The sequence below is a fragment of the Necator americanus genome, chromosome IV, assembly GCF_031761385.1.
Source record: "Necator americanus strain Aroian chromosome IV, whole genome shotgun sequence".
NCBI lineage: Eukaryota > Metazoa > Nematoda > Chromadorea > Rhabditida > Ancylostomatidae > Necator > Necator americanus.
In genome coordinates, this window is record NC_087374.1 from 23,895,164 (window position 1) to 23,921,289 (window position 26,126).

The 26,126-nt window shown below is 39.7% G+C and overlaps 3 protein-coding genes across 5 annotated transcripts in view; 1 reads left to right on the top strand and 2 right to left on the bottom strand.

Moving 5' to 3' along the window:
* RB195_002490 (uncharacterized protein) overlaps nt 1–19,907 on the bottom strand; it is a gene marked incomplete at both ends in the record, with an annotated part of 44,893 nt that extends 24,986 nt beyond the window's left edge. Inside the window, 15 exons of one of the 2 annotated variants that reach the window (XM_064199779.1) lie at nt 8–108; nt 153–155; nt 211–273; nt 395–593; nt 661–787; nt 1,004–1,134; nt 2,494–2,661; nt 2,790–3,022; nt 3,078–3,199; nt 3,616–3,725; nt 3,916–4,039; nt 4,112–4,184; nt 4,294–4,370; nt 7,170–7,395; nt 19,905–19,907. In XM_064199779.1, coding sequence (XP_064055658.1) covers nt 8–108; nt 153–155; nt 211–273; nt 395–593; nt 661–787; nt 1,004–1,134; nt 2,494–2,661; nt 2,790–3,022; nt 3,078–3,199; nt 3,616–3,725; nt 3,916–4,039; nt 4,112–4,184; nt 4,294–4,370; nt 7,170–7,395; nt 19,905–19,907 — 1,760 coding nt within the window. Of the gene's footprint in view, nt 1–7; nt 274–394; nt 594–660; nt 788–1,003; nt 1,135–2,493; nt 2,662–2,789; nt 3,023–3,077; nt 3,200–3,615; nt 3,726–3,915; nt 4,040–4,111; nt 4,185–4,293; nt 4,371–7,169; nt 7,396–19,904 lie in introns of those variants that run through there. The other variant, XM_064199777.1, reaches the window with a different exon arrangement.
* RB195_002491 (uncharacterized protein) lies at nt 18,201–18,536 on the top strand (the record flags this gene model as incomplete). The annotated part of the gene is made up of 1 exon (XM_064199780.1): nt 18,201–18,536. One exon carries the CDS (start codon nt 18,201–18,203, stop codon nt 18,534–18,536), a length of 336 nt encoding a protein of 111 aa, XP_064055661.1.
* Nucleotides 19,908–19,949: 42 nt separating the features above from the next.
* RB195_002492 (uncharacterized protein) lies at nt 19,950–25,326 on the bottom strand (the record flags this gene model as incomplete). Of its 2 annotated transcripts, XM_064199781.1 has the most annotated exons (11): nt 19,950–19,964; nt 20,199–20,239; nt 20,912–21,038; nt 22,788–22,930; nt 22,982–23,157; nt 24,400–24,449; nt 24,521–24,635; nt 24,753–24,909; nt 24,982–25,135; nt 25,193–25,258; nt 25,324–25,326. In XM_064199781.1, 11 exons carry the CDS (start codon nt 25,324–25,326, stop codon nt 19,950–19,952), a joined length of 1,047 nt encoding a protein of 348 aa, XP_064055662.1. The 2 variants fall into 2 exon arrangements, with proteins under 2 accessions (XP_064055662.1, XP_013307034.1); XM_013451580.2 differs by lacking the exons at nt 19,950–19,964; nt 20,199–20,239 and having other exon boundaries at nt 20,883–21,038.
* Between the last annotated feature and the right edge of the window lie 800 nt (nt 25,327–26,126).

A 26,126-nucleotide genomic window follows, 5' to 3' on the forward strand; every position in this document is an offset into this window, starting at 1 on the left:
TACTCACCTTGTATTAGTCACCTTCGTCGTAACTGTACTGCCACTGGTTTTCCCACGGAATAAAGCGTTCCCCAAATCCTCAGTGGAAACACCAAGCAGTGCAGCGGCCTGTTGTGCATGTGAAACACGGAGGAAGTGAGCCCGCTGAGCACTTCCTGGAGTACATCCTGCTGCTTGTAGATGGAGTATTGCCGCAAGAACGGAACATACTGCATCAACTTGACTTTCTGACAAGCCTAGATGCGAAAACGCGTGGTGAAGCCGTTGCCAAGCCTGAAGTGAGCAGAAGTGGAGAAGGAATCTTTCGAAGACAGATTTTTAGGAAGTCATTAAATTCCTTCATATTCACTAAACGAATACAATAATCTACGCTTGAGAAAGGAATATATAGTACCTCCTTGGCACTTTGGCGATCCTCCTCTTTCGAATAAGGATCAATAACTGGTTTTTCAATCGAATCCAATTGAAGACGCTCTCTCAGAGCACCCTCCGCTCCTTCCCAAAGATAGTAGAACACATGAAAAGATGCTTCTCCGCTATGCCTTCTAATGACTCGATCCGCCTCCAGCAACGAAATTTGCATTCGCGCCGATCTATGGATCCATGCATTGTTTTCTACAGAATGTTAGAACGACAGCGTAACAGATGTGTGCTTGATACCTGAGAGCTGCAGCCTTATCAAATCCAAGTGAAAATAGATGCAAAAAGCGAGTGGAATCTCTATGAAGCGCTGAAGCAGCGTGACCGAATGCTTCGATGACACCCATAGCCAGCGCCAGTTTTTCATCTGAACATCATGTGAAACAGATTCATGAAAATTAGAATCTTGAAACTCATTGAATAAAGAAGACAGGGAAAAAGTGCGATACTTATACTTCGTTATCTCATTCAGTTACCTGTTATATTCCGTTCTCAAGTCCGTTCAGCCTCTCAGATCACTTTTCAAAAGTTTTTTTCCAAGGCAAATGCCCAAGTAACAAATGACCTGACAACACCAACTCACAAGAGAGAGTCTTCGTCCATCCGGCTACCTCGCACAGGTAATGAACAAGATTCCGTAGCTGGGTTGTCTTGCCACTTCCGCTGTTTCCCGTCAGCACTATACACTGATTTTGCCCAGTCATCTGGAGATTTCTGAAAGATTCGAGAACTAAACGAATTACATTGCCAACAACAAGTGAGTCATTATTGAAAAGTAGTTACACCCTTAACTAAAATTCTGCCTACAAAGCAATTGAGAAATTCAAAAATTTTTCTTCGAATAGTTTTAAGAACTGCGAAAGTTCGACTTTCTTTGAATCTTAGCATAGAGATTGCAACTCGTACACGTTGACGTTTTGGACTCTTTTGGTTTCGATTTTGGATGTAGCATCTTAGGGAATGATGACTTGTTCTGGATGAGGCATTTGAGAGGATATATCACGAATGATCTGACTTTCCAGGCTCTGACGAAGGCGACGACGCCAAAACGTTAACCGTAATAGAGTATTGTTAACAATCTTGGCTGTTGCTAAATTGGACTATCGACAAGTTTTAAGAACGTAAGCATAAGGCGATTAGAAAGTCATCTAGTAAAGCATTTCCGTGCATAAACCTTCTTCAATTACAGTGGCTCCATAAATCTTCCAGTCAATACGCTGTGAGATCCTTCCTAGTTCGTTAATCGAGTAGAAAGATGGATAACCAGGTCTCAAAACAAAAACAGAGAGACGATCGTTCTTCGACCCGTAGGTAAAAAAAAATCGAAATAAATCTCAGGACATAATAGGGACGTCTAAATTTCAGATACAAAAAAAGAAAATCAGAAAACGGAAGGAAAACTGAATAATTATTGGAAAGAAACAAAAGCTCCTGAACACCCAGCAAAAACATATTGAAGACAACTGTACCAAAAATTATTAACTTGTATTATCTTAAATGAATACAACTTCTTTCCTCATATACATTTCACTTCACTTATGATTAACAATCCGATCAAAGACTGGCTCGGCTCTGACGTTTTTTTTTAACCTCCACAGTTTCTACAGTTTCTTAAAACTTAAAGTTCGATTTCCCTTCAACTGCGTTCCAAAATCTCTGAAAACAACTCAGTACCTTTCAAGGTAAGTGGTTCGGCATACTTCAGCGATTTTGTCGTAAGAAAGCTTTCTCAAGAAGTATTCTATTAACGCGTTTTCCTCGCATACCTTCAAGCCCAGCATAAAGGTCGTTATTGCACATAGCTATAATAAGCACCTACATCACTCAAGAGGCAGGGTTAGTTTCCAGTCAAAATCGGCACTCAAAAAGCAGAACAGTAATAGAAGTTTAAAGCGAGCGTCAATTCAAATCTCATAGGTAACTGTACTAAGAATCTAGTGAGATCTCACAATATTTCCTTCTTAACTATGATGTGTGATTTTCGAAAGCTTTCTTGAATGATACAACAGACAAATAGATGACATAACGACACAAAAGTGTAGATGGAAACTCAGATCAGGCAGAAAAACCCACCTGTACACTTGTTGTGCAGTAGCATACACGTGTGCGGGCATTTGACCACGTCGGCAACCTTTGAACAACGTAACGAGCCTGTCTTGACCGACAGCTCCTTCCTCTGCTGACGCCATACAGACGATACTCATTAGGCCAGCATTCGTATAGAGGAGATTACATCCGTGCCTAATATACTCAAAAACTCCAACCTCTCTTTCTTTTTCCGAAATGAAACACTTCTGAGTATTCTTGAGAAAAAAAAAAACAAAAAGGGAAACCCTGAATAACTTTGAGTAAGAAGGTATTTCTCGTACCTTTGTCGCAACAGATGAACAGCGCTCGTCTCATTCAAGTAACGCAAAGCAGCTATATCACCAACTCGATCCAACTGTGTGGGATTCATTCGATCCACATCCGTAGAATCCACAGTCATTTCACGACCGGCGACTTTCACAAGCGCTCTTCCATCCGGTAGATGTTCGAGTAGTCGAACCATTGTGTAACCGCCTTTGTGAATAAGCCAATAACGTTGATCCTCAGGAATATCCTTAATGAAGTATGCCAATAAGCTTGAGTAAAAAATAACTCGCCACTAGACCTACCTCGTGGAGATTGGTGTTGATGTGACCAAGCATTAACTGATCGCCATCGTCTCTTGCACCACTTTGACGATGCTTTCTATCGCAAAACTCGGCCAATTCGGGCACCGACTTTACTTCCAGCACTGAAACGGGCTATTAAAAACATAGACGTAAATAAATAGCAGTTATCGCGTCTTCGGGGATAGCAACAACCCTTTTTGGTCCACTTAAGTCGTGTAGCTCCAGAGAAATTGTTCGGGGAAAAAAATTTAAAAAAGACATAGATTTATGAGTATGAAGCAGCGTCCACGATTTAGGTCTTGTTCGCTCTTGTCATAAATTAGGTGGAAAACCCCTTTTTTAAGACATATCCCGGCAAAGTTTTATGTTAAAACGTCGTAGTATCCGGAACATATAACCACAGAACTGCTCCCTTCCCAACGATGCCTGCTCTGTTTCCCTTTGCCATAAATGCACAATTGTGGTCGTTTCGAGATAACTACTTTGATTTATCGTTACGGTTAGCACACAAAGGCTGTGCATAACATCGAACCAGTACCTATTTGGTTCCCTGCGCTCCGCACAGCGTTTTGAAGTTCTTCACGTGACATTGCATCTACATTTCGACCGTCTATCTTGATCAGTTGATCTCCAGGTAATAGGCCATTCCTGGAAAGAAGCATGAAAAACTTCCTTTTTTCTGTCCACATATGAAATTGTTACTAGAACAACTATAAGACCAAACTCTGAAAATAATCACAGCTCACTTAAGAGTTGAAAAATATAAGAACTTCAAAAAAAATGTGTCAAAAAATGTGTGAAAAAAACAAATTGAAACGATATAGGAGCTGGCTGGTACTTTAAGTCATCAGGGCGTGGTGGCCCTGCACGGACATCTGAAGGCTCTGCGAACACAATTGTTCGCAGTCCACTGCGTCTACTGGAAGGGAATTGTACTCGTCGTATTGAAAAGCCAAAGTCCCCTACGAAAAAGAAGAGTACAATGGAAATATTTAGCGAGTGCACAAGTACCAAGAAACCAATTAAAAGCATACCTGTGACGCCTTTTTGCAGTACAAGCGTTCTAACTTTGACCTGAACGACAGCTAAAGCCGGTAACGCTAGGCCCTAAACAAACGCAGATGATAAAAGTTGACAAAGTCAGCAAGTACTGAACAAAGATATAACCACGATATTTGAAAAGAAAAGCTTTTCAAATTAATTTCGTGATGTAAACCTGGATATTAAAGTCCTTTGGCGAGCCGAATGCTCGTACAGGTTGCAAGGCCGCGTCATCAGAATCTTTTGAAGAACCTTTAAAGAAATCGATATCGTTTATATCATGGAGGGATTATTTGATTAGTTTGATAAACAGATTCTTACAAACCTTTAATCATCTTGATAAAATCTAGGAAAAGGATCCTTCGGATTCGAGTCGTACTGAATGTACTGTGGTACTTTAGCAATTACTATACAGGTTAGAATAGAGGAATTTTACAGCAGCGGAAGCGAAAATAGGTAAAGCGAACACAAAATCCAGTTTTTCGAAGCACCAAAAACACAACGCTGAGTGATTGAGCAAGGAAACTAAACGCTGCAACAGTGAAATGATTTTGTTCTGATTTTCGCGAGAGAAAAATACCGACGCAACAAAATTTACAAAATTTTATAAACTTTTAGATACATTTTAGATTGCACCACTCGAATAAGATCAATCCGGGAAGGATAGTGATATAGCATAGACGGTACAAAGCAGAAACACCAAGGAAACTCTAGGGTCCGGCCAAAGGAGATATAAAGAATGACAGCGAAGGAAAGACTGGCGTTGTTCGACAGCTATCTGCGTAAAAAAAGCTTCCCTGCAATTTCTGAACCTAGTTTTCGCTTTGCATTCATAAAAATGGAACATCATTGAATCATCCAGCCGCTCTTGACACCATGTGTCAGCCGTACAAGAAAAAAAAGCGAGGGCTGTCTCTTATCTGTTGACGAAAGGAGACTGTCCACCTTGATAAGTAATCAAGTAATCCAGGAAAAACGCTATCGGAAAACATTTTTAGTTTCATTCTTAGAAAAGGAATGAAAACACTTTCCTGTCAGAGAGAAATTTGTTAGTAAGCTTTCAAATGACTTTAGAGAATTGTTTTCTTTAATAGAGCCGGACACAAGGTTATTATAATCCTTTATTCGTGGCTAATGTTTCAGCAATGTCGCCTTCTTCAGAGCCTGAAAGGGGTGAAATCGAACGTGATTAATCCGATCAACGCCTTATCCGCCCAACAAAGAAAGTCCTATGTTAACCGTTGGGCCTCATAGCTAATAATAGAAGATAACGTCGTACCTTAGGATCAGCTGACTGTCCTGCCACTACTAGATACCTGTTGTGAGGTGACTAGCGCAATCAAATATCAGCCTTAATAAAGGCGCGAGTTTCGCGTAATGGAGAGGCATTCCTCCTTGCGATTCATATTTGGATTCTTGGAGTGGATCCAAAAAGCCTTCAGAGCCTTGCGCGCCGCAATGCTATGTTCGCGCGCCAAAACCGTGATCTTGACTTCAAAATCTTCTCCGTTCTGACGCCGCACCCTGTGACCACCCAATACAGTGGAATCACATGATTTCATGAAATTGAAGCACCAATTTGGGAAACACGACCTTTGCTTTATTGCCGATATATTGACGACTGCTTCCTTGTCTGTTCGTCTCAGGCAGAGATGGACAACTGTTTCAAGATTTTAAATGAGCAGTCGGAGTATGTAAAGTTCACTCGGGATAAGCCCAAAGGAGAATGGTTACCCTTTCTCAACGTCCAAGTGCATATTTCAAACAGAACGCACAGGACAAAGTGGTACCGCAAACCCAGTAATAAGAATATCCTGGTTCACTTCCTTTCTGCCCATCCCACACAAGGTAAAAGGTCGGTAGTGCGAAATATGTTTCGCACGGCCACCTCCATTTGCACTGGAAGAGAAGAAAGACGAGAATCTATCGAGCTTGCTAGGAAAATTGCAGTCACTAACCGCTACACACCTATGCGGCCTATCACAAAAAGAGCACAAACCCGAAACAAATCTGGTATGGAGAAAGTACCCTTTTGTGTACCGTTTATTTCCGATGAGGTTAGCGCTGCTATTCGACGGTGTCTGAGGAAAGCTAAACTCGAAGAATCTGTTGCCATCATGGAGCTCCCCCTAATAACCTTAAGCAAATACTCATTCAGAATCGCCTATATGATCGTATTTGCACGACATCGGAGTGCAAAATATGCCCAGATAACAACGAGGGTGATTGCATGAGTTCATGTGTTGTTTATATGATTTCCTGTGTGCAGTGTGGTGACGAATACATAGGAGAAACAGCTAGACCACTATGTATTCGAATCAAAGAACACCTGGACGGCAAAAGGAAATCATGTGACTCCACTGCATTGGGTGGTCACAGGGTGCGGCGTCAGAACGGAGAAGATTTTGAAGTCAAGATCACGGTTTTGGCGCGCAAGGCTCTGAAGCCTTTTTGGATCCACTCCAAGAGTCCAAAAATGAATCGCAAGGAGGAATGCCTCTCCATTACGCGAAACTCGCGCCTTTATTAAGGCTGATATTTGATTGCGCTAGTCACCTCACAACAGGTATCTAGCAGTGGCAGGACAGTCAGCTGATCCTAAGGTACGACGTTATCTTCTACTATTAGCTATGAGGCCCAACTGTTAACATAGGACTTTCTTTGTTGGGCGGATAAGGCGTTGATCGGATTAATCACGTTCGATTTCACCCCTTTCAGGCTCTGAAGATATTGCCGAAACATTAGCCACGAATAAAGGATTATAAAAACCTCGTTTCCGGCTCTATTAAAGAGAACAATTATTGAAGCATCAAAATGCCGAGGTTTATCGAAAGTCTCCTGAAGTTTCCTGAAAAAAATGCGGCTGATGCCACTGCTATGAGAGTAATCAATTCATTCGTTTTCATCCACAAATTATTTTGCCCTTAATAGAAAATGTTTCAAAATTCTCATTGACTAAGGGCTCAGAAACGAAAACAACTAATTAGAACAAGTGATAAAATAATTAAGAACAAAACTGTAAGCCAAACGAAATGTGATGCAAAAACATACCTCTGGTTGCGTTTGTTTCATCAGAATCTCCACCAGCTATCGAAAATTTTGCTGTTTTTGGTGTGTCATAGATTGATGCATTCTCATTTGTCGCGTCGTGTTTGTGGTTTGATCCCAGTTTCTTGCTCATATTAGGGAGAACCGTTCGTTTTGGAGGCACTGGAGGTCTTTGTTTGTTCCCGCTTATCAATGGTGCTTCCTCTTTTTCTTTTTTTCGAAAAAACATCTGAAAAATGAATGTGAGTGGAACAGAGATGAAGGGTGCATCTATCTGCAAGCTAAATAGAACAAACAACAATAAAAAAAGGCTATTCATGGTGCAAGGCGAAAAAAAGCAGTGTAATTTAAAAAAAAAAACAGAAAAAAGTGAACATGATAATATGTGTAGATATATGAATATGAATATCGATCCCCTCGATCCCTTCTAGTTTTTTTTTCGAAAACTCGAACCGAACCTGAATCGGCCAAAATTTGCCCTCATATTCGTGGACACATTCGAATACAACGAAGGATTTCCAACCAGTTCAATGTTTTGTTTGCTATTATACTCAGCGGCACGGATTGCTGCGAACGCAAACAGTATGCTGCAAATCTAGTTAGTTCTTCTCGAATTAGTGTGTTGAGTAGAAGGAACACTTTCCGCCTGTAACTAATCTGACCACTCTATTTTTCATCGTGTTCCAATAAGATCTCATCAATAGTTCCACTGACCATGCAAATTACAGTTGTGGATTTTAAACAGAGTGGAAATCCTATGGCAATGGAACACATGCACATTTAATTTACCCTCAAATTTGATCCCGTAGGTGAACTTTCCTTCCAACTTTTCATGGGTTCTACTCAACTAACCAGATAGTTCACCCAAACCAATTAAAACCTAGTTTTCCACATATTTGTCTAAAATGAAATTGAAAATTACGAAGAATCTTGAAATCTCACTTGTATTAGTGGACCTCGAAAAATGGAACACAAAAAAATATAGTGGTAGAGCAAAAAAAAGCCATATTTTAAAAACTGAAAAAAAAACTTCAAAAACATAAATGCTGAGTGCAGTGAAAACAAGTAGAGTGCTCAGAAATTTTTCTTTTAATTCTGAACGACTTTGGAGAAAACACGACGACATCATCAAAGTTGACAAAACTAGACGAGCTACTTTTTCTGAGCCCGCCGGTTCGGCAGTTAAATAAATCAAAGGCATGTCACGTCACGTTTTAGCAGAGTGCGTGACCTCTTTCTGTCACCTCTTCAAGCATTTCACCTTCAGTTGGACGAAGAAAGTTATGGCCATGCTAATGTTGTTCCTTTAGGAAACCGCAAAGCAGAACTGCATCTCTCCTCGAATCGATTAGCAAACAAGAGTTCTTTATTGCAACGCAAAACAAAATTCAACAAACAGTTTGTGTCCCAGATGTAAAAAAGGGCATGATTTCGATTTTGAATAGCTTTGTGGAGCACAGAATGTTCCATGTAAATTATATCTTCGTTCATCACTATATATATACTCATATTCGGGCTGTGTGGCAAAGTTTTTAGAACATATACTCCACATAGAGGATAGACCAGTAGATATACAGTTATAGCAACAGTGGGTATAGTGGTGGCGTTATGCCAAGGTCTTCATTGCTTACATCACATTTTATTCTACTATATATTATTTTGTTAGCATGCTGCTATTTACATGCGCCATTGCTTTTCGTTCCTTATTTGAGGCAATTCAAGGCAAGTATATCAGAATCGTGATGTTCTAAAAACCACAGTCATGACTTTGTGAGGCTGATAACGCTCAACTTAATGGCCCAACCCGCCCTCCAGATCTCAAATCTTATAAATGTCAAGTTAGCAGGGGGTTACAGCCAGTCACCAGCGATCAGTTACGAGCAATTGGAAAAAGTGACCTGATGAAATGAATGAACTCATTGAACTTCATCAGCCGTTTGTTTCTTCTATCACTGAACCCCTTATGGGTCAACTTCGTATGTATGTTCGTAAATAGCCTTTCGGTACTGCGTATTGAACAGCTGAGCACTTAAATGTGCACAAACAAATAAAGTGAGGAATAATCTATCATGAGCCACCCGTCAATTATTCATTTTTCCTCTGTGAATTCGCCCAACTTTAAAATTCCAATAGTACGGTATTCCACTTCAAAATAAGTATGGATGATATGAATAAGGAAAAAGGCAAAAACATTTCAATAATCATCGGCGCTACGTATTATACAAAATTCAAAGGACGTCAACGTTAATTTTTTAGTATTGAATAACTGAGCGAATATGTTCATTTAGATGGCTCCGAATAGGCTCACAAGGGTGAACAGGAAGTGTACACCGCGGTGCACATTTTCTCTGCTCAATACATACTTCTTCTTTGATCTACTTCTGACCAATTACAATATCGCATCGCGTTTATCCGGTGGAACAAATTACGCTCCAGTTAAACATCCTAGTTAAACACTGGTTCTAGGCATAAATTTTAAACGAAGGGCTTCAAGAACGAATTTTGCAGCCAGAGTAGTACTGTATTTAATACAAGACATAATGATTCGCTTGAAAGTGCATTTATCTATACAACAACTCTACATGAGCAATGTTCTCAAAAAAAGGCAGAGCGCAGAACCAAACACACTTCTGAATTCAACGCATACATTTATCATTACAAATCCGAAGTCGCATATTGAACGAAAAGTTTCCCCGGGAATTTTGTTTGGCCCTGTCCACTCACCTATATTGAGCATACCCCACGCACTGTGTCGAACAAATAAAAAACAAACAAGTGCACCAGCAAATAAATGCATTTTTAATAATAGGCGACGGTAGTCACGCCTACTTCATTAACCACACCTGTCACCGTGCATTAGCGACTCAAGCGATGTCGACAACTGTTTTTTGAACCAGATGCCAGAACACATTCACCGAAGTATGTAATGGTGAGAACGCAACATTGAGACAGCGCTGCACAATGCATTTCACTCATTAAATTGGTTACCACTTCAAAGTACGAAACGCTGTCAATTTTCGCACTGATTTTGCAAGTACGAAATTTTGAAATTCGGCTAAGAAAAACATAAAAATCGCTAGGAATTAAATACACAAAATTATGGTTAAAAATATAAACACGTAAGTTTATAGAGGACGCGTACCCTTCACTGGAAATTTGAAGTTAAGATCTTAAAAAATATCCTCTATCTAAAACCATTAGATTGATGAAAGAAGATAGCAGCTGCTCGCTATCTTTCTAACAATGTTAAAATTATGATACTGTGTAGGGTGCAATTGATCAAATTGGGTGATTGATAGAGATTTGGGAAACGACAACAAAAAGAAACAGAGCATTAAGAAAAACGGCGAAAAAACTCTGAACAAATCTCAGAAAATATTGCAATAGATATGGTGCAAATTTATCATTAACAGGGTCAACAGAGAATGAAACTGCTCATGTTACATTTTTTCTATTAAGCATAGAAAAAGACACACCTGCTACTGAATTTTGAACCAGTCTGAATTGGCAAACATGACAGGCACAGGCCAATGTGTCGATAATTTGATTCTGATTTTGAAAAAAAAAATCAAAGTAAAATTCTCTGCAGGCGTGAAAACAGAACTATGGAATAAAATACGGAAATGATGAAAATCAGTAATTTGCATTTTTCGTATTCGTATTATTCATCGTTAAGACGTTTAATTACCAAAGCAAAAACAAAATATCACAGCTATATATATATATATATATATATATATATATATATATATATATATATATGTATGTATATAATATGTAACTACGCAATTCAACGCCGAAAAAAAAAACATTCCTACGCCCATGCAAGCTAAAGTGACAGCAATTTCTTTCCAAAAAAAAAGCTTCTTCCCGTGAATTGCCCAATCGATAAACCTCGAATAAATAGCAGAAAGCACTGCTTCGAACACACTTATTAAAAAACGAAGTTAAGCATAGTGAAACACCACATCCTTATCGGCGGGGGAGGAACGCAGAAACGTTGTTTTCTTACCACTTTATAAAGTCATACAAATAATTCGGCTCATGTAAAATAGCGGTTTAGAAGGAACGAAAAACGCAACGTGACATAGTTTATAAAAAAAAAGTATAGGTGTTCTAGGCAGACAAAATGATGTAGTTTACGCTATCGAAACGAAAGAAAGAAACGACAGAATGGTGTCACGCAACGGCGAAAGAACAAAGGAAAAGTGGAGGCGCGCTCGATCGGCTAGAGCTCCTTAAGAAGGTGCAACGAGAACTCTCGCGGTCAACCGCAACAATAAATAAGCCACAAAATCACATATTTCCCATATTCTATTAATGAAAATGATACAAAACGCACAGCGAACGTGAATAGTGCTGGGAAATTTTGCTGGAATGCTCTTCTGCTATTGGCTGGTCAACAAAGCAAACCTGACTCGAATCTGGTGTTTGCACAACCCCGTATAAGAACTCTTCGTCGCCCATACCGTCAATAAGAACCAATCCAGTTCGTACTCTTTAACGCCTCGCTCGAAATTAGCATATCAGAGCGTGGGAACACATCCATGACGTCTCGACCAATATTTTTGGTATTACGACAAAGCGAAGGGAAATGTCTTTAGAATTACGCGGAATTATGACAAAGAAAAAGAATGGGAGCGAATCAAAATCTCTGTAGACAGCTTCTTCTAATCTGTAAATTCGTGTTGTTTGCACTACAGTTAAGAAATTATTATTACAGCGGAAACATTTCAGGGTCATCAAATGTAGAGGAGATACAAGAAAGTCAATTAAGAGAATTTTTTGTGAATAACCATTTCAAACTTTAGTGTTCTAAATTGGAGATAACAGGATCACAGCACTTATTCGAGCACATAAAGAAAGGGTGAGCTTCCATAATACTAATAGGTAATTCTGCTGTAATTAATTTACTGTCTGTTCCGTAAGACCCCCATTTTCTCTAACAAATAAGGAATGGAAGCGGCTAAATCTCCTAAACACTCAATGGAATTTCTCACAATCACCACAGTACGCGACGATCAGCGTTTGTGCTTTCTTCTGCGATTTTATTAGCAAATCCTATGTATGAACAGTACGAGCAACGATCGATCGACAAATATCGTGCAGCAACGTTTTATGCTGAAAAACTTGTTTGACCAGGTCCACAGAAGAAAGTAAGAGAGGCACGATCCTTACGATTCCTTACGATCTCCGCCAAAATCTTTTCCACCTTCAGCTAAGCGTTGATCGTGTCCTGTTGATATGAATGAAACAATACCTTTAAAAAAAGGACGAAATGTTTCTGAATTGTTTCTGCACTGCAAAGTGCTGTTGAGTTGATGAGGGAGACGAAAGTGATTAGCTCCTCGAAACAGAAAAAAAGGCTCATGTATGATAAACGCAACCAAAATGTATTCAGTAGCTGCTATATTTACCACAATAGCATGATCCTCGAAATTTTCTGCCTTTGCCTAGGAGTACGGTCATTTGACATTCTCATTTTTTAAAGGTATTGTTTCATTCTGACCACTAGGTGGGCGCTAAATTTGACATCTTTATCACAGCTGCTGATCCACCGTGGAGCAGTACATATTTCTGATCACATATGAATGTGGTCGCAATAGGAATAGAGAAATTCACGGGAAACTGCATACAGAATCGTTAGATTAGGATCAAAGTCGATTACGTATAACGAAACTTATAACTATAACGTATAAATTTTTGGCAGCAAAAGTAAATTACATTTTTGCAATATATTCCAAAGCTTCAAATGTTAGGAACGGCTTAAAATGCGACAGCTTCGGGTGCTTTTTTTCAAGTAAGAATAGCGGCGCTAAAAATTTAGGGTTAGGGTATCATCCAGCTAGTCTAGAAGTCCAGCAATTTGGGGAGATTGATTTTACTAAATACTCTACTTTAAATCTCATTACAACTTTTCGAGCACGGGTTCCAAACATCGAAAGAGCAAACCTAGAAAAAGAAAGGAAAAAGAGGAAATTCTCAAAATTAAAAATACGATAAGCTTGCGCCTTGCAGAAACTACACTGAAGACAAAGACAGCATAATTTAGTTGCACGTCAAAATCTAACAGTGATATTTGCATTATTTACTCCAGCTACCAAGGCCGCGTATACGAGAATGACTACTACCGGCTCGTGGTGGCCCTGCTTATAAGAAAAGTCAGTCAGGAACTGAAGTATACGCTCTGAGCAAGTACGAAACCATAAAACCTGCACAGTTTTGTGCCGAAAATTACTCAGATATTGCAAAAAGGTGATTTAATCTACCACACCACCAAACCAACCCAAATAAGATCAGATACCTAGAGGGAGCGCGAAATCTGTGGTAACAACTCTTTGTTTCCTTCCGTTGAACTGCCGGACCTTGTCAAGCTGTGTTCAAGGACGACACGCCCTAGCGAAGATGCGTGCCACTGGGTCAGGCAATAATACTAGCCAGCCGATTAAATCAAGTACATAGGTCACTCCAGGACCAGAGGGGAAACTAGAACAATTTCCGCAACTAGTCCTATTTTATATCTTCAAGGACTGAAGGTAAGAATAAAGGATAAAGCATCAAGTGTCTGACGACAATCGAACCGCTTGGGATCTGCCACGAGTTCTCTTCAATTAAAAATTCTTAACTCTTACGAGTGGGTGTCTAGTCTATACAAATCAATGCTTTTACCATAACAGACAAAAATGGTACCAATTTATCGACCTAGGATGGATTAAAGACTTGAGTAATTGGCACTAAGGCGGCCTCGAGCCATTGACAATGCAGTGGCAGCGGAACCTCTTACCAGCTGTGCTAAATCTGCCCCAAAGGTAAGAATAGTAGCATTAAAAACAACATTGCATGCAAAACGATGGCGTCAAAGTCTTCGGAAGATATAAATATCAGTTTTCCGATAAAATATCACCGTTAGCTAATTTTAGCTCAACCTAAGCCTACAAAATGGTTGTTTTGTTTAAACCGTACCAGGAACCTCTTACATAACGTAGATTCCAGTGGTAAAAGCTGCTCTCTTATTCTTATTTGTAAAAAAAGGTGAAATTACACTTATGAAGGTTATAGCGCTGTATGGACGCTGTTTTGCTGTGCTCACCAAAGCAGAGAAAAACTAATTACCCTGAAGCAAGTATTCCCTCCGTTAGTTCAATGTAAGAAATAAATAAATGTATGCAAAATAAACACGAAATAGTGTGATAATAAGTAAATGAGGAAGCACAAAATATTCAAAAATATATAAGGAAATATCCATTAAACGCGGTGAGCGTCATTGAACGCGCAATTGAGAGAGTGATGCTAGGAGTATCCCGTTTCAAGCAAGTGAGAGACGGGATTCGAAGTTCTCTCCTACGTCAGCGATCGAAGATCAGAGACGCCGCCGCGTTTGCCAAGGAAAGTAAAAAAGGTGGGCACGTGATGTTTGACACCGTTGGACCAGAGCCGTGAGCGACTGGGTCCCCCGCGATATTAAGCGCACAAAAGAAAACCCCCCCCCCAGGGGAAAATTTTTCACGAAGTCCTTGAAGAAAAATATGATGTTTGGGAAGGGGGGCTCTCTGGCACGCGACCGGGACAAATGGAAGAATTACTGGCGCCCGCTCGACTGGTTCGAAGACCAACGGGAGTCAAGGTGATCAAGGTGATCCATGCCCGCTAAATATGTATAAGGAAATATCCATGCCTGCAAAATAAATACGAAATAATGTGATAATAAGTAAATGAAGAAGCACAAAATATTCAAAAATATATAAGGAAATATCCATGCTTTTAATAAATAAATATCGACAATGGATTCATGTGATGTAATGCGGTTCAACAACAAAGGATAGAAGTTCTTATTTTATTACTACTTACTTCTTAGATAGAAAGAAAACTTAACGCTGGATATAAGCGTTCGCGGAACAGATGGCGAAGAAATCCTAAGAAGTAGAGGATTCATTTGTTTGGATTTTCATTACGAGTAATATACTCCCAAAACTTTGAAGATCTATTTTTTCAAATTTAAATTATTTGTTGCATCAATCAATATCTAATGATTTCAACAGAAGTGCACGCACAGCAATTTGCGCGAAAACGATTAAATTTACCAGCAGCGATGCACCAGGGAGAGAAAAAGCAAGTAAGCAAGTGTGAAAACTCAGGGGAATTCTGAAGAAAATCTAATCTCACCAATGAAAAGCGCATGATTCAATAGTCACCAAAAGCAGTATTCACAACCGAGGGCAGACATCTGTGCTGGGGGTAAAGATGAAATGAAGAACTTAATCATGTGAAAGAGACCATATGAGTAGACTTAATGAATACTATTAGGTTAGAATAAGTTGACTGAAAACGCTGCGAAAACTAAAAGAACTGTAAGAAGAAACGAATTTTCACGACAGAACGATTTCAATCGTCAATGCTGGAAATTTTTGCAAAAGATTTATTCTTATCATTCATTATCAACGTAGAAGAATTACAGTGGAAGAAAAAGACGCATGTGAGATGACATTGAAAAAACAAAACCAGAAGAGGAAGACTATTCAGTTTCCCACGCGTTGATAATTTCGGTTCATGTCTGACCTCGATTTCTTACCACCTTCGAAGAAAGATAATGACCTTCACAAGAATCAATTCTCATCACAAAATTCACGAATATATGAAGAAAAATGACGAATCATCATCAAGCTTTCATTTACTACAACAAGACAAGGGTTCAAAACGCCCATGGGGAACGCTCCAAAAATGCTGCTAAACGACGTGTACGCCCTCAATGGCCTTGAACTCTGCGGTCATCCATGCTGCTCATCACTAGCTGGCTATTAACATAAAACATCGACTAACCAACGGTTCCACTGAAATAGATATAATGACAAAGTGACTTAGTATGTTTAGTAGCAGGTGAGGAGTGAACGGGTGTAAGATGTGGGGCTGTCGGTCAACGACCTTTCATGTATCACTACTATGCGGGGCGCGCTGGTACTTGTGCTGGAACACCTCGCTGGCTATTGTAAACCATGTACAAATCCGCGCAATGCGGAGAATTCCAAGCGAACCATATCGCAACAACCTTCGCTCGGTGGATTTATGAGCTGTTAACTTGAGTGTCATGGAAAATAAACAAGACAGACTCGACCTTAGAAACAAATCGGTGCGAAACCTTATTTCGCATCTAACTATACAGAATAAAATAATCACGAGAACGGAATATGGATCCACAAACGAAATGCTCGGCATCAATGTGAATCTTCGTACTGATGGAGCCATTTACGAACTCACCGCGCCAAAAACACTTCGAGCCCTGTGACTCATTTGCATACACTTAGCGACAGCACAAAACCAGCCTGCGACATCGAAAGTGCACCACGTTCGAACAGAAAAGTGCAGAGTAGTGACCACTCTCATCGAATTTCAGAGGGTTAAATAGATCTGCACAAGTCCAGGTCCTACCGGATTGATTGATTTATTACATTTAAATCGGACATGTATTGAATATATATTTGTATTTAATTTAATGTAATTAATTAATTTAATGTGTCGGATATGTATTTAAATATGTAATCGGACATTAAGAAATGAAGAAGAAATCAGAAACCAAATACGTCAGTACCGCAACGGTAAGAAACCAACTTAAAAAGTTAGAGAAAAAAGAGATGGGACAAAGACACTGCAAACCCTTCACTTAGTACCACAGAAGAAAATGTTCTGTCCTAGGAAAGCACTTGCTCTACTTTCGGTTCCCTGAACACGGATTGTGCAGCTATTAGATATCATTGAAAATGGTTTCAGAGACGAAAATAAGTATATCAGAAGTGGTGCTAGTGAGGTAGTAAATTTGCCGTCAGAGAAATCTACTAGATAAGCAAACAGCAAAATAAATTTGCTGTTTCCTGGTTCCATTGATTTTACTGCAACTGTCGGAGAATTTGGATTCGGCAACAATTATTGAATGTGTTCCAGTTATCCGAAAATGACAGATCAATTTCTAAAGTGAGCGTCTAGTAGGCAGTGGGTTAGAAAGTTCCACATATTTCATGAAGATTGACTATAGAATCAAAGGATTTTCGTTCTTCACGTACATCGTATTGTATCGTATCTCTTCAAAGTTTCGGTTGAAGACACATTTTACTGTACGTTTCGTCAAAATCGGTCAGCATTCGTTCTGTGTGGCTGCTCCTTGATGTTACAAGGACGACGCAATCAAAGAAACGAGAATCTTGTTGTTGTCCGTCATAACTCTCACTCTCATGCCATTATAAAGCAGCGCATCGGGAAATTGACGCAATGTGGATACCTGATGGAAACATGATGTTCGGAATGTGGATTATGAGTATGATCATGGTTCCGCTCAATTCCATTTAATCGCGCTGAAAAATGGTGTGGGATAGGGCGTTTCTTAATACGAAGTGCGTTAGGACGCGCAGCATCCATAAGCAAGCGGTCGGAAATCACTGAGATCCATGACTTCCTTAGCAGATTATTCAAGTAAAACCAATGAATAGTCTGCTAATGGGAACTGGAAGGTGTGCAAGAGAAACAAACGAAAGAAAAATGTTCGTAGTAACAAACGCTCCCCTCATACTCGCATATACGAACTATTTATTTGCCCACAGAGATCCCACTCGTCATCGTCACCAATTCACTGCCTTCAATTCAAATTAACCCTTGGGTTCTCGAAAGCGATATTGGAAGTTTGGTGAGAGATCGTATCATCCTGTCGACCCCTTCTTTTCATATGTGTGATGGCTCTATTCTTGAACTTGCTATGCAACTCATGAAAAGTTACCGCACTGAGTAGGAATGTCCTGTATGTCCAAGGTTTTCAGTCTCATCACAGCTTCACTGAACTTCTTCCTCATGTTCATGAATTGTGATATGGCGGTATTGTGTACTCTCGCAATACTTTCATCTGTTTTGAAACAATGTATATGTCTATCGGGTTGATCCTTCTCGAAACACCGCTTATCTGGCCGCCCTTTATCTAATGTTTTTCTGAGTCTTGCAGCCTAAGAGCTTTGCATTCCGACAGGTTACCTGTGAAAACCGTCGCAAACTGCAGCGATGAGTGGAGCCAGCACGAGTTTCACGACGCTCCTAGCCGCTAAGCTTGGCGTCGAAGCGCCTCGAGAGAATACCGCGTGGGCAACTGACCCCACTATAGTTGTAATAGCGTCGAAAAGTAAGGTGCAGTTGAGTAGGGATGCGTTCGGAGCGGTGCGATTGAGCCTAGTAGTTATAACCGAAAGAGAACCTTTGCTAGCACCTCTCAACGCTGCAGTTCGCGATGGCTCCACCTATATTCCCACTGGTATCTTCACCTCGTTGCTTCGAGCACAACCGTTTACGCAGCTGCACAGTTTTTCATGTCTTTTTGACCCGACTATACTAGAAGCTTGAGCGTACGACTCATTAACTGATATGCCGACAAGCGCGAGAGTTTTCCGGGACAAGAGTCTCGACTTTCAAGCCCGGATTTTGTTCTTCAAACTAGTATGAAGTGGAAATTTTGGTGGAGCTGATATTTCACTTCATCGATACAATCCGTCAAACTCACGAAAGCCAAACAGTGAGACCGAAAAGATCCAACCGGAAACGACTCTACGAATTTGCTTTTTGAATTTTGTTCTTCGCTTTTTTGCGGTGTGGAACCTGGAAGCCTTGAGGCTTCAAAAAATTCGAATGACGATGGTGATGGCCGATTTCATTACGGCACTCTACTGCGTGACACAGAAACGAAAACGGCGTTAAATTGTGGCACGGTTGTAAATGTTCAGGAGGAAACATGGAATTAAAACAGGAAGACCAAAAAAGAAACTAAGGCAAAGATGTATCAGAACGTAGCATTGGGCTTCTATATACATTCAAAAGAGAATATCCTCAATTAGTTCGGGTTGTTGTTTGCGGTTTTTTCTTTGAAGTTCCGATAATTACATTAATTTCCTATCCAAACACTTTGAGCAATTGAAGCACAGATAAACAGAGTAATCAGAAAAATGCGCGTGCTGACATCTTCGCACAGGTTTAGGACAGATTCCAGCGCGGAATCGGAAGTATAAAAGAATAAGTAAGAAAAGAGAATAGATAAAGTTCAGCGTCAATGCTACCGACAGAGGTGCTACCGGCAACGAAATAAGAAAGAAAGCAAGTGTTAACTGGTCACCAACAATCAAATTGAGAAGCATTTCTGACTTGAGACAGACTTTCCTTTAGAAAATTCTTCAAAAATGGCAAAAGTAGGATGTGATTCTAAAATCAAAATTAAACTATAAAAATTTGACTAGCTTTTTGTCTCATGTGCTTCCTACCATTTATTTTGCGTAATCATTATTTATACTGAGAGCAATGGAAAACAAACAAGAAGTAGTCAAAAAAAATTCCCATTCTCAAAAAAAAAAAAATCGAAAACTTTTGGCAGAACAAATGTTCAGCTGTTGGTTGGATGTTCGTAAAGCTTCCAACTGGGCTTGTGCGTAACAACGAATTTGATTTTACAGTTCATTAAGGCTATTTGTGCGTAATTAGTAATTATGGTAAGAAGCGAGGCTGCATTCAAGATTATTACTCTAGTATCTTTCTTACAATGAAGATTAGAATCTATTCATCTACCTCTTTAAAAGATGAAACCATCCACGTCTCAACTGTTGAAACTCATTCCGTTAGAAAAAAAAAACCATGAAGTCATTTGAAGAAAGAAGTTATTTTGTATTAGCATGATTGGTTAAATAAAAGATAGGATAGATAAGTAGAACCACAACGAAAACTAACCATTCTGAACAATTACGTACAGATCGGAGATCGACTGAGATCTTGTCAATGAGTAGAAACCTGAAATGTTAGGAATGGCAACACAGCAACCTTTCAGTAAGACAGGACCAAATCCACTCGCACACTGCATTCAAGACCGAAGTCCACAAAATACGTGCTGAATCTAAGAGGGGAAAAATCAACGAATGAACCAGAATGCTCCAACAATAACAACTCGAAGCAGAGCATTAATGATTTCTTTTATATGCGATAAAATAATAAAGACCAATAAAGAGGACTTCACTAGAATTTCACCTTCAGAGAGTTGACCCGCAGAACACGTTCTTCCGATAACGCTTAGAAGATTTCAAGCAAAATTTCAGAAAAACACCACAACTCTGCAGAAAAAAAGAGAAAAATCTGAGGTTCAGTAAGCGAAGCAATCGCTGGGAGAAATTTTGAACAACCTAGCTGATTTTAAAACCAAACTCCAATAATTTCTCTTTGTTCATACAAAAATCACTAAATGTCCCCGAATTAAAATAACTTTTATCTCTTGAAATATACGTATCACAGAACGTGAACAATGCTACTACTTAAACAAAATAAATTATAACAAAATTGCAAAATCTGAAAGGAAAGGATGATAAAACAAACAGACAATGAAACTTTAACACCATAGAAGTTCGTAGAAATTGTATATTTCATTCTACAGCACTGTACAATAACCCTACTGTTTACTCAGGGCTCAAATTAAAATGAGTAATCAATATTAATCTTACATCGATACCTGTTGTAAATTTCAGAAACGATTTATAGCAACACCGGTAAAATATGGATTTAAATGTCTCTGAATGCTACAATCAAACCCATGCGAAGCGTAACTAGCGCAATTATGGTCAAGTGGTTATAGGTTTCAAAAAAAAGCTAGTACTCATATCAATCATTACGATATGGAGTCCACGGATTTGAAAAGATGACTTCGAGGGAAATTTACTTCTACTGTTCATCGTCTGCCGCATCCCGACCATTCTCATTATCTCCAGTAGTGTTAGTCCTGGTTGCATCATCGATTCCGTTTGCATTGGTATCCGTTATTGCAGGTTCCAACATTTTCCTTATAGGTTTGTCTGCTTTACGCCACAAGGTAACTTCCTGAACATGAGAGATTAGTCAGCGCACAATATGTGGCATAGTCAGTGGAAACTCAGAAAATCTGAAAGGTCAAACTCAGAAAAATAGTCGCATTTTACGAGAACAATAGAAGAAAGCATTTGGATTCTAGCCATTCCTAATTATAAAAACAAACGTACATTCAGCAATCTCGAAACCCGAAGCCTATCACTTTCCTCAAATACACAACAAAAGAACAATCATACCAAAAGCAGAAAAGACAAAACCCCTAATTCAAAACATTGTACAGATAATCCTGGATGACGTTTGCGGCGAGATTAAATGATCTAAAACAAGCGCTAATTAACTGTCTTTACTTTCACGAATAGATAATGTCTTTCTTCACCGGATGAAAGGGATAGGAAACCGCACATGAAGCGCGTGGTTCAGGCTATGCGTTTCATGTACGGGTATCGATTATATAATTCGTTACTTTTCCCTTACCTCGTTGACTAGGATTTTCTAAATGACATGTGCTTCCTCTTTTGCCCCTCAAAAATGTACAAATTTTGGAAAAATAGAGATGGCGGTTGGATTCGAGATGGGACCGTCGAGAAGAGCATCTATGAACGGTGGTAGCAGGGGTTCTCACTTGATCCTAACAATTATGCTCCAACGCACCGTGTCCAGCGCAGCCGCTTACGCAACTGCATCGTGCTTCATGTCATTTTGACCCTACCATATGTACAACTTCAACAACGAGTATGAGGCGATTTCGGCAGCACGCTAATAGCAAGTTGAGGAACTGATAAACTCGTTTGAAAGCATCACTCCACGAATCTGAGGTGGTGCAGATTTTAGGTGGAGTATTCGTATACGGGATAGTAGATTATGGAGAGGAGGGTAATTCCGTGAACTTCTTCCTAATTGCCGTAAAAAACGGCTCGGAAGATACGGTATGCGGCGTATGGCGCACTGCTTTCCACAGGGAGTTCGACTGGAGCGCGCCAGCCTTGTGCGGCGCCGAATCTTCCGTTTTTTACGGCAACTAGGAAGAAATGGACGGAATCACCTTCCTCTCCATAATCTACTATCCCGTATACGAATAATCCACCTAAAATCTGCACCACCTCAGATTCGTGCGTGATGCTTTTAACTCCGTCAAAGCTAAACTACTATAAAAAGTAGAAGTTTATCAAAAGTCACTGGTGTATCAATCCACTCGGGATGCGCCAACGCGTTTTACTGGAATTCGTAATCGCTGAGGTTTTTGGAACGCGTGTTGGCCTATACAATGACTTGCGGGGGCCAGCCGACCATCAAGTCAGTGTTTTTATCCTCTCAGACAAGTTTGGTACCAATTTATCGACCCCGGAGGGATGAAAGGCTTGGTTTGCACTAGGGAGGTTTCGAAAACTGGACCGTGTGGCTACAACGGACCTCTAACCGCGCCACACCCGCCCCGAAGTTTATTAGTTCACAAATAATTTTGGCACCTCTCCAAGAAAACAATGCGGAAGGAAATTGAGTGTTGCAATTATTTTGGAAAATCTGTGAAACAAGTATATAATTGTCATTTAAATATTACTTAATAATGATTAACAATATGCAAAGCAGGTGGGCGTGGAGAATAGGTAATATAAGTATTTCTTGAAACTAGTACAACTTTTAGAAGAAGAGACCTTACAATGTTTAAAAAAAATCTAAAGGGTGTTGAAATTGCAAATGCAAACCAAAAATTCATATGTGAAATGAATGGCCTAAATAATTGAAGTTTCTTTAAGAGTTAACCTGTTGCTTGAAATATCTCCGGTCCTCTTCGTCAACTAAAACCAAGTTCAGCAGATATCTGACAGAGAATTTCTTACTAACGTCCCGCATTGTTGGTGCAAGATCGTGGCCAGCGAGGAAAAGACGGATCGGAATAGATTCGCCTAAATTGAAATTGAAATATTTCAATGACGTGTTAAATAACTAATGCATACCTCTTACAGGAGCACCATCCATAATTTCGAACTTGGCAACAGGATCAGTTTCTTTAGCAGCGTTTGGACCGGAACCAACTGTCTCAGACTTGATAATAGTGATCTCCATGTGTTTGATTTTTATTCGGACCAAAACGAAATAAATTTTCCCCACAATCACGTCTTGGAGATGATACCTGGATAAAGACTTGATCATAAAAACGACTTCAGCATAAATATTAGTTCTATCGATAGTAATCCCAGTATAAATCCACGGCCTTTGTAAGAATATTAATCTCTTCTTCATTCCATTCTCCAGCTATCTCACGTTGAATTCAACGCAGTAAACTGACAAATACAACGATTTGCTCGCATCGCAGCACACCTTCGTGTTCTTACATTAACTATATCGCTTAGATCTGTTTTTCAGTGTTCCTGCAAACATTGGAAAATATAGCTATTTCACGTGTACGTCATGGGTGTTTCATTTGATTTGCACGTTACTGCTGAGTGCTACGATTTATTTACTGAGCAGCTGTAACACTACTATCGAACAGAAAGCAGCGAAAAAAAAAGTTACTCATAATGACCAATGCATCTTATGTTTGGAAGATTTCTTGACAAAACCAGTGTCCACATACCGAACACAAACAAAAAAAAGCGTGCAATGTCGTGTAAGCGTAAGAAAGGCCACGTGTGGGGAATAATCAGAGCAAGAAGATATGGCAGATAGCCTAGAATGGATCTCTTTCCAGAAGTCACCTTGAGAACAGCCGTCACCTTAAAGCTATTCCATTAAGAATTCCTAATTTCAGAGAGGAGGTGTATTGTCTAACAGTTTGCTCAGTTCTTCCCTCCTTTTCACCTTTATATCAAGTGATAAACTTTCACTCTAAGGACCAAGACCAAACACAATAGCCTTTAGTTCGGAGTCATTCGCATTCTTGCCTCGACAGTAACGGAAACAACTGTGTTCTGAATAGAGCCAAACTACTCTCGGTACCACACATTAATGAACTTCTTACTTCCCTCGGTCGAACTACGAAAGAAAAAACAGATGGACAGAAGAACATTATACGATCAAGTGATTTACCCATTATTATCCCAAATAATAAAAAGATCGGAAAACAGACAGATCAGCGTCAGAAAAGCAAGGATAAATTTAGATGAGTCACGTGGTTACGACATCGATTCAATTCTCCATTGCAACTACATATTTGTTGTGATCAGGGTGAAACTCGGGCCCAAACCTTACGAAAATGACTGTTATCTGATCCAGAATTTTCCGCCATGACTTGCTTTGTCAATGTACACAACAAAAATCTCACGAAAGAAACAGAAGAAAAAGAACGGGAGATCTGACCCGGTTCTTCAGTATGCTACCGCATATGAGCAATGTTTTCGAACTATCAAAAAAACCAACAGTTTCAGCAACTCACCTGCTTTTGTTGTACTCAAATTCGATGTGTAGACAATCTTCTATTCCAACCTGAATAATATATTGCCAGTAACCACTTCTAGGACTGCTTCGGTGTGACCGAGTAAAACGACAAAACCCACATCCATTTTCAGATTTACGTCAGCATCTGGATAACTGCTGAGAGTGTGAACGATAAGGTCCATTTCTCTCGTGATGTCGGTTATTCGTCTCACAATTGTTACTCGAAGGAAGTACCTATAAGTGTAATGTGCTAGCTGCGAATCGATCCTGTCTGTTCGCAAAGCCAAAGCAAAGAACTTGAAAAGAACTGAAAGTGAAAAGAAGCCAAGAAACGAACAAATAACTGCGTACCTTAGCTTAACGTTAATACCCATGTAGGACTCATAGGGTTTCTCTACATTATGAAACTCGAAATGAAAAGACGAATTTTGAGTGAGTTCGCCAGGTCTTGCGAGATCCTTGGTCAGAGAAATGAAGTCTTGCTGGTTACCGCGATCATAGTATACTTCTTCAATAGAACAAAATATTTTGTGGAACAAAAAAGACTTAAATATTACGAATGATAAGTCACAAGCTTCACCTATCTGTCCAATAAATTCAATACGTATGCCTTGATGTTCAAGTTTCTGGTTAGCTTTTTTCAAGGCAACGTTCACAGTGCCCGATATAGTTTCGCCATCATAAAATAAATAATGCGTCTCCTGTTGACCGTCCTCTCCTCGTATTTTTGCCGTCTGAAGAAGTCATATTTTAAAAATTTGCACACGTTAGGAAGAGATGAATAGACAAACCTTCCGAGTTTCTTCATCATCCAATTTTATAGTTATATCTGCAGATTGACCAAACCCAAAAAGAGCCTGAATGCAAAATTGTTTCTGGTCTTATAGAAGCAATTATCGGAATAAGAAATATCTAAACTGACCATCGGTCAAAAGATGTATTAAGTCACTATACGTCAGCAGCCCCGACCAGTATGCAGAGATAGACGACGCAGATCGACGCTCTAGAAAAGACGCAAGAGAAAGCGATGTTTTTAATGAGAAAGAAAGAAACAAGTGAAGAAGCAACACGCAAGGAAAAAAAAGACGAACAGAAAAGGAGAAAGGAATGAAAAGTACACAGATAGCCGGACACTTTAGAAACGCTATAGGAAAGTACCGAAATAGGAAACATCACCATGAGAAGGGTACAGAAAAACCAATTAATCCCCAAAGAAAACCAGTCAAAATACAAGGTATTAACTCATAGCGAAAGCCAATTATAGAACATCGATTCTCATAAAACAACGGTCACAAACGCTCATACGAACTGGGATAATACTAAACAGCACAAAGGAACAATAAATAAGCCAACTTTGATGCAAAACACAACACAGCGGAGAAACGTCAAAAAAGGACAGCATTTTCGTCAGACAGCGCGATGTACGTAAATGCGGCTCCTGCGGACGATGTGTTTTGCTTCAAACGGCCGGTCGCCGTGTTCGCCGTGCTCCAGCTGGATTTCGACTGATTTTGAGTGGAATTTCCGCGAAGGTTTTGCCTTGGCTGTAAACTCTGCCTGGTGTCCAAATAATGCAGGAACATTATTAAAGGCAGCATACTACGAATATGAAGTCGTACGGATTTCAGGTGGAGTATCCGTATGCGGGGTCGTAGATTATAGAGACGGGGGTAGTTCCGCCCATCTTTCCCTGCATCGCTGCAAACAACCGCCTCCAGAATGCTG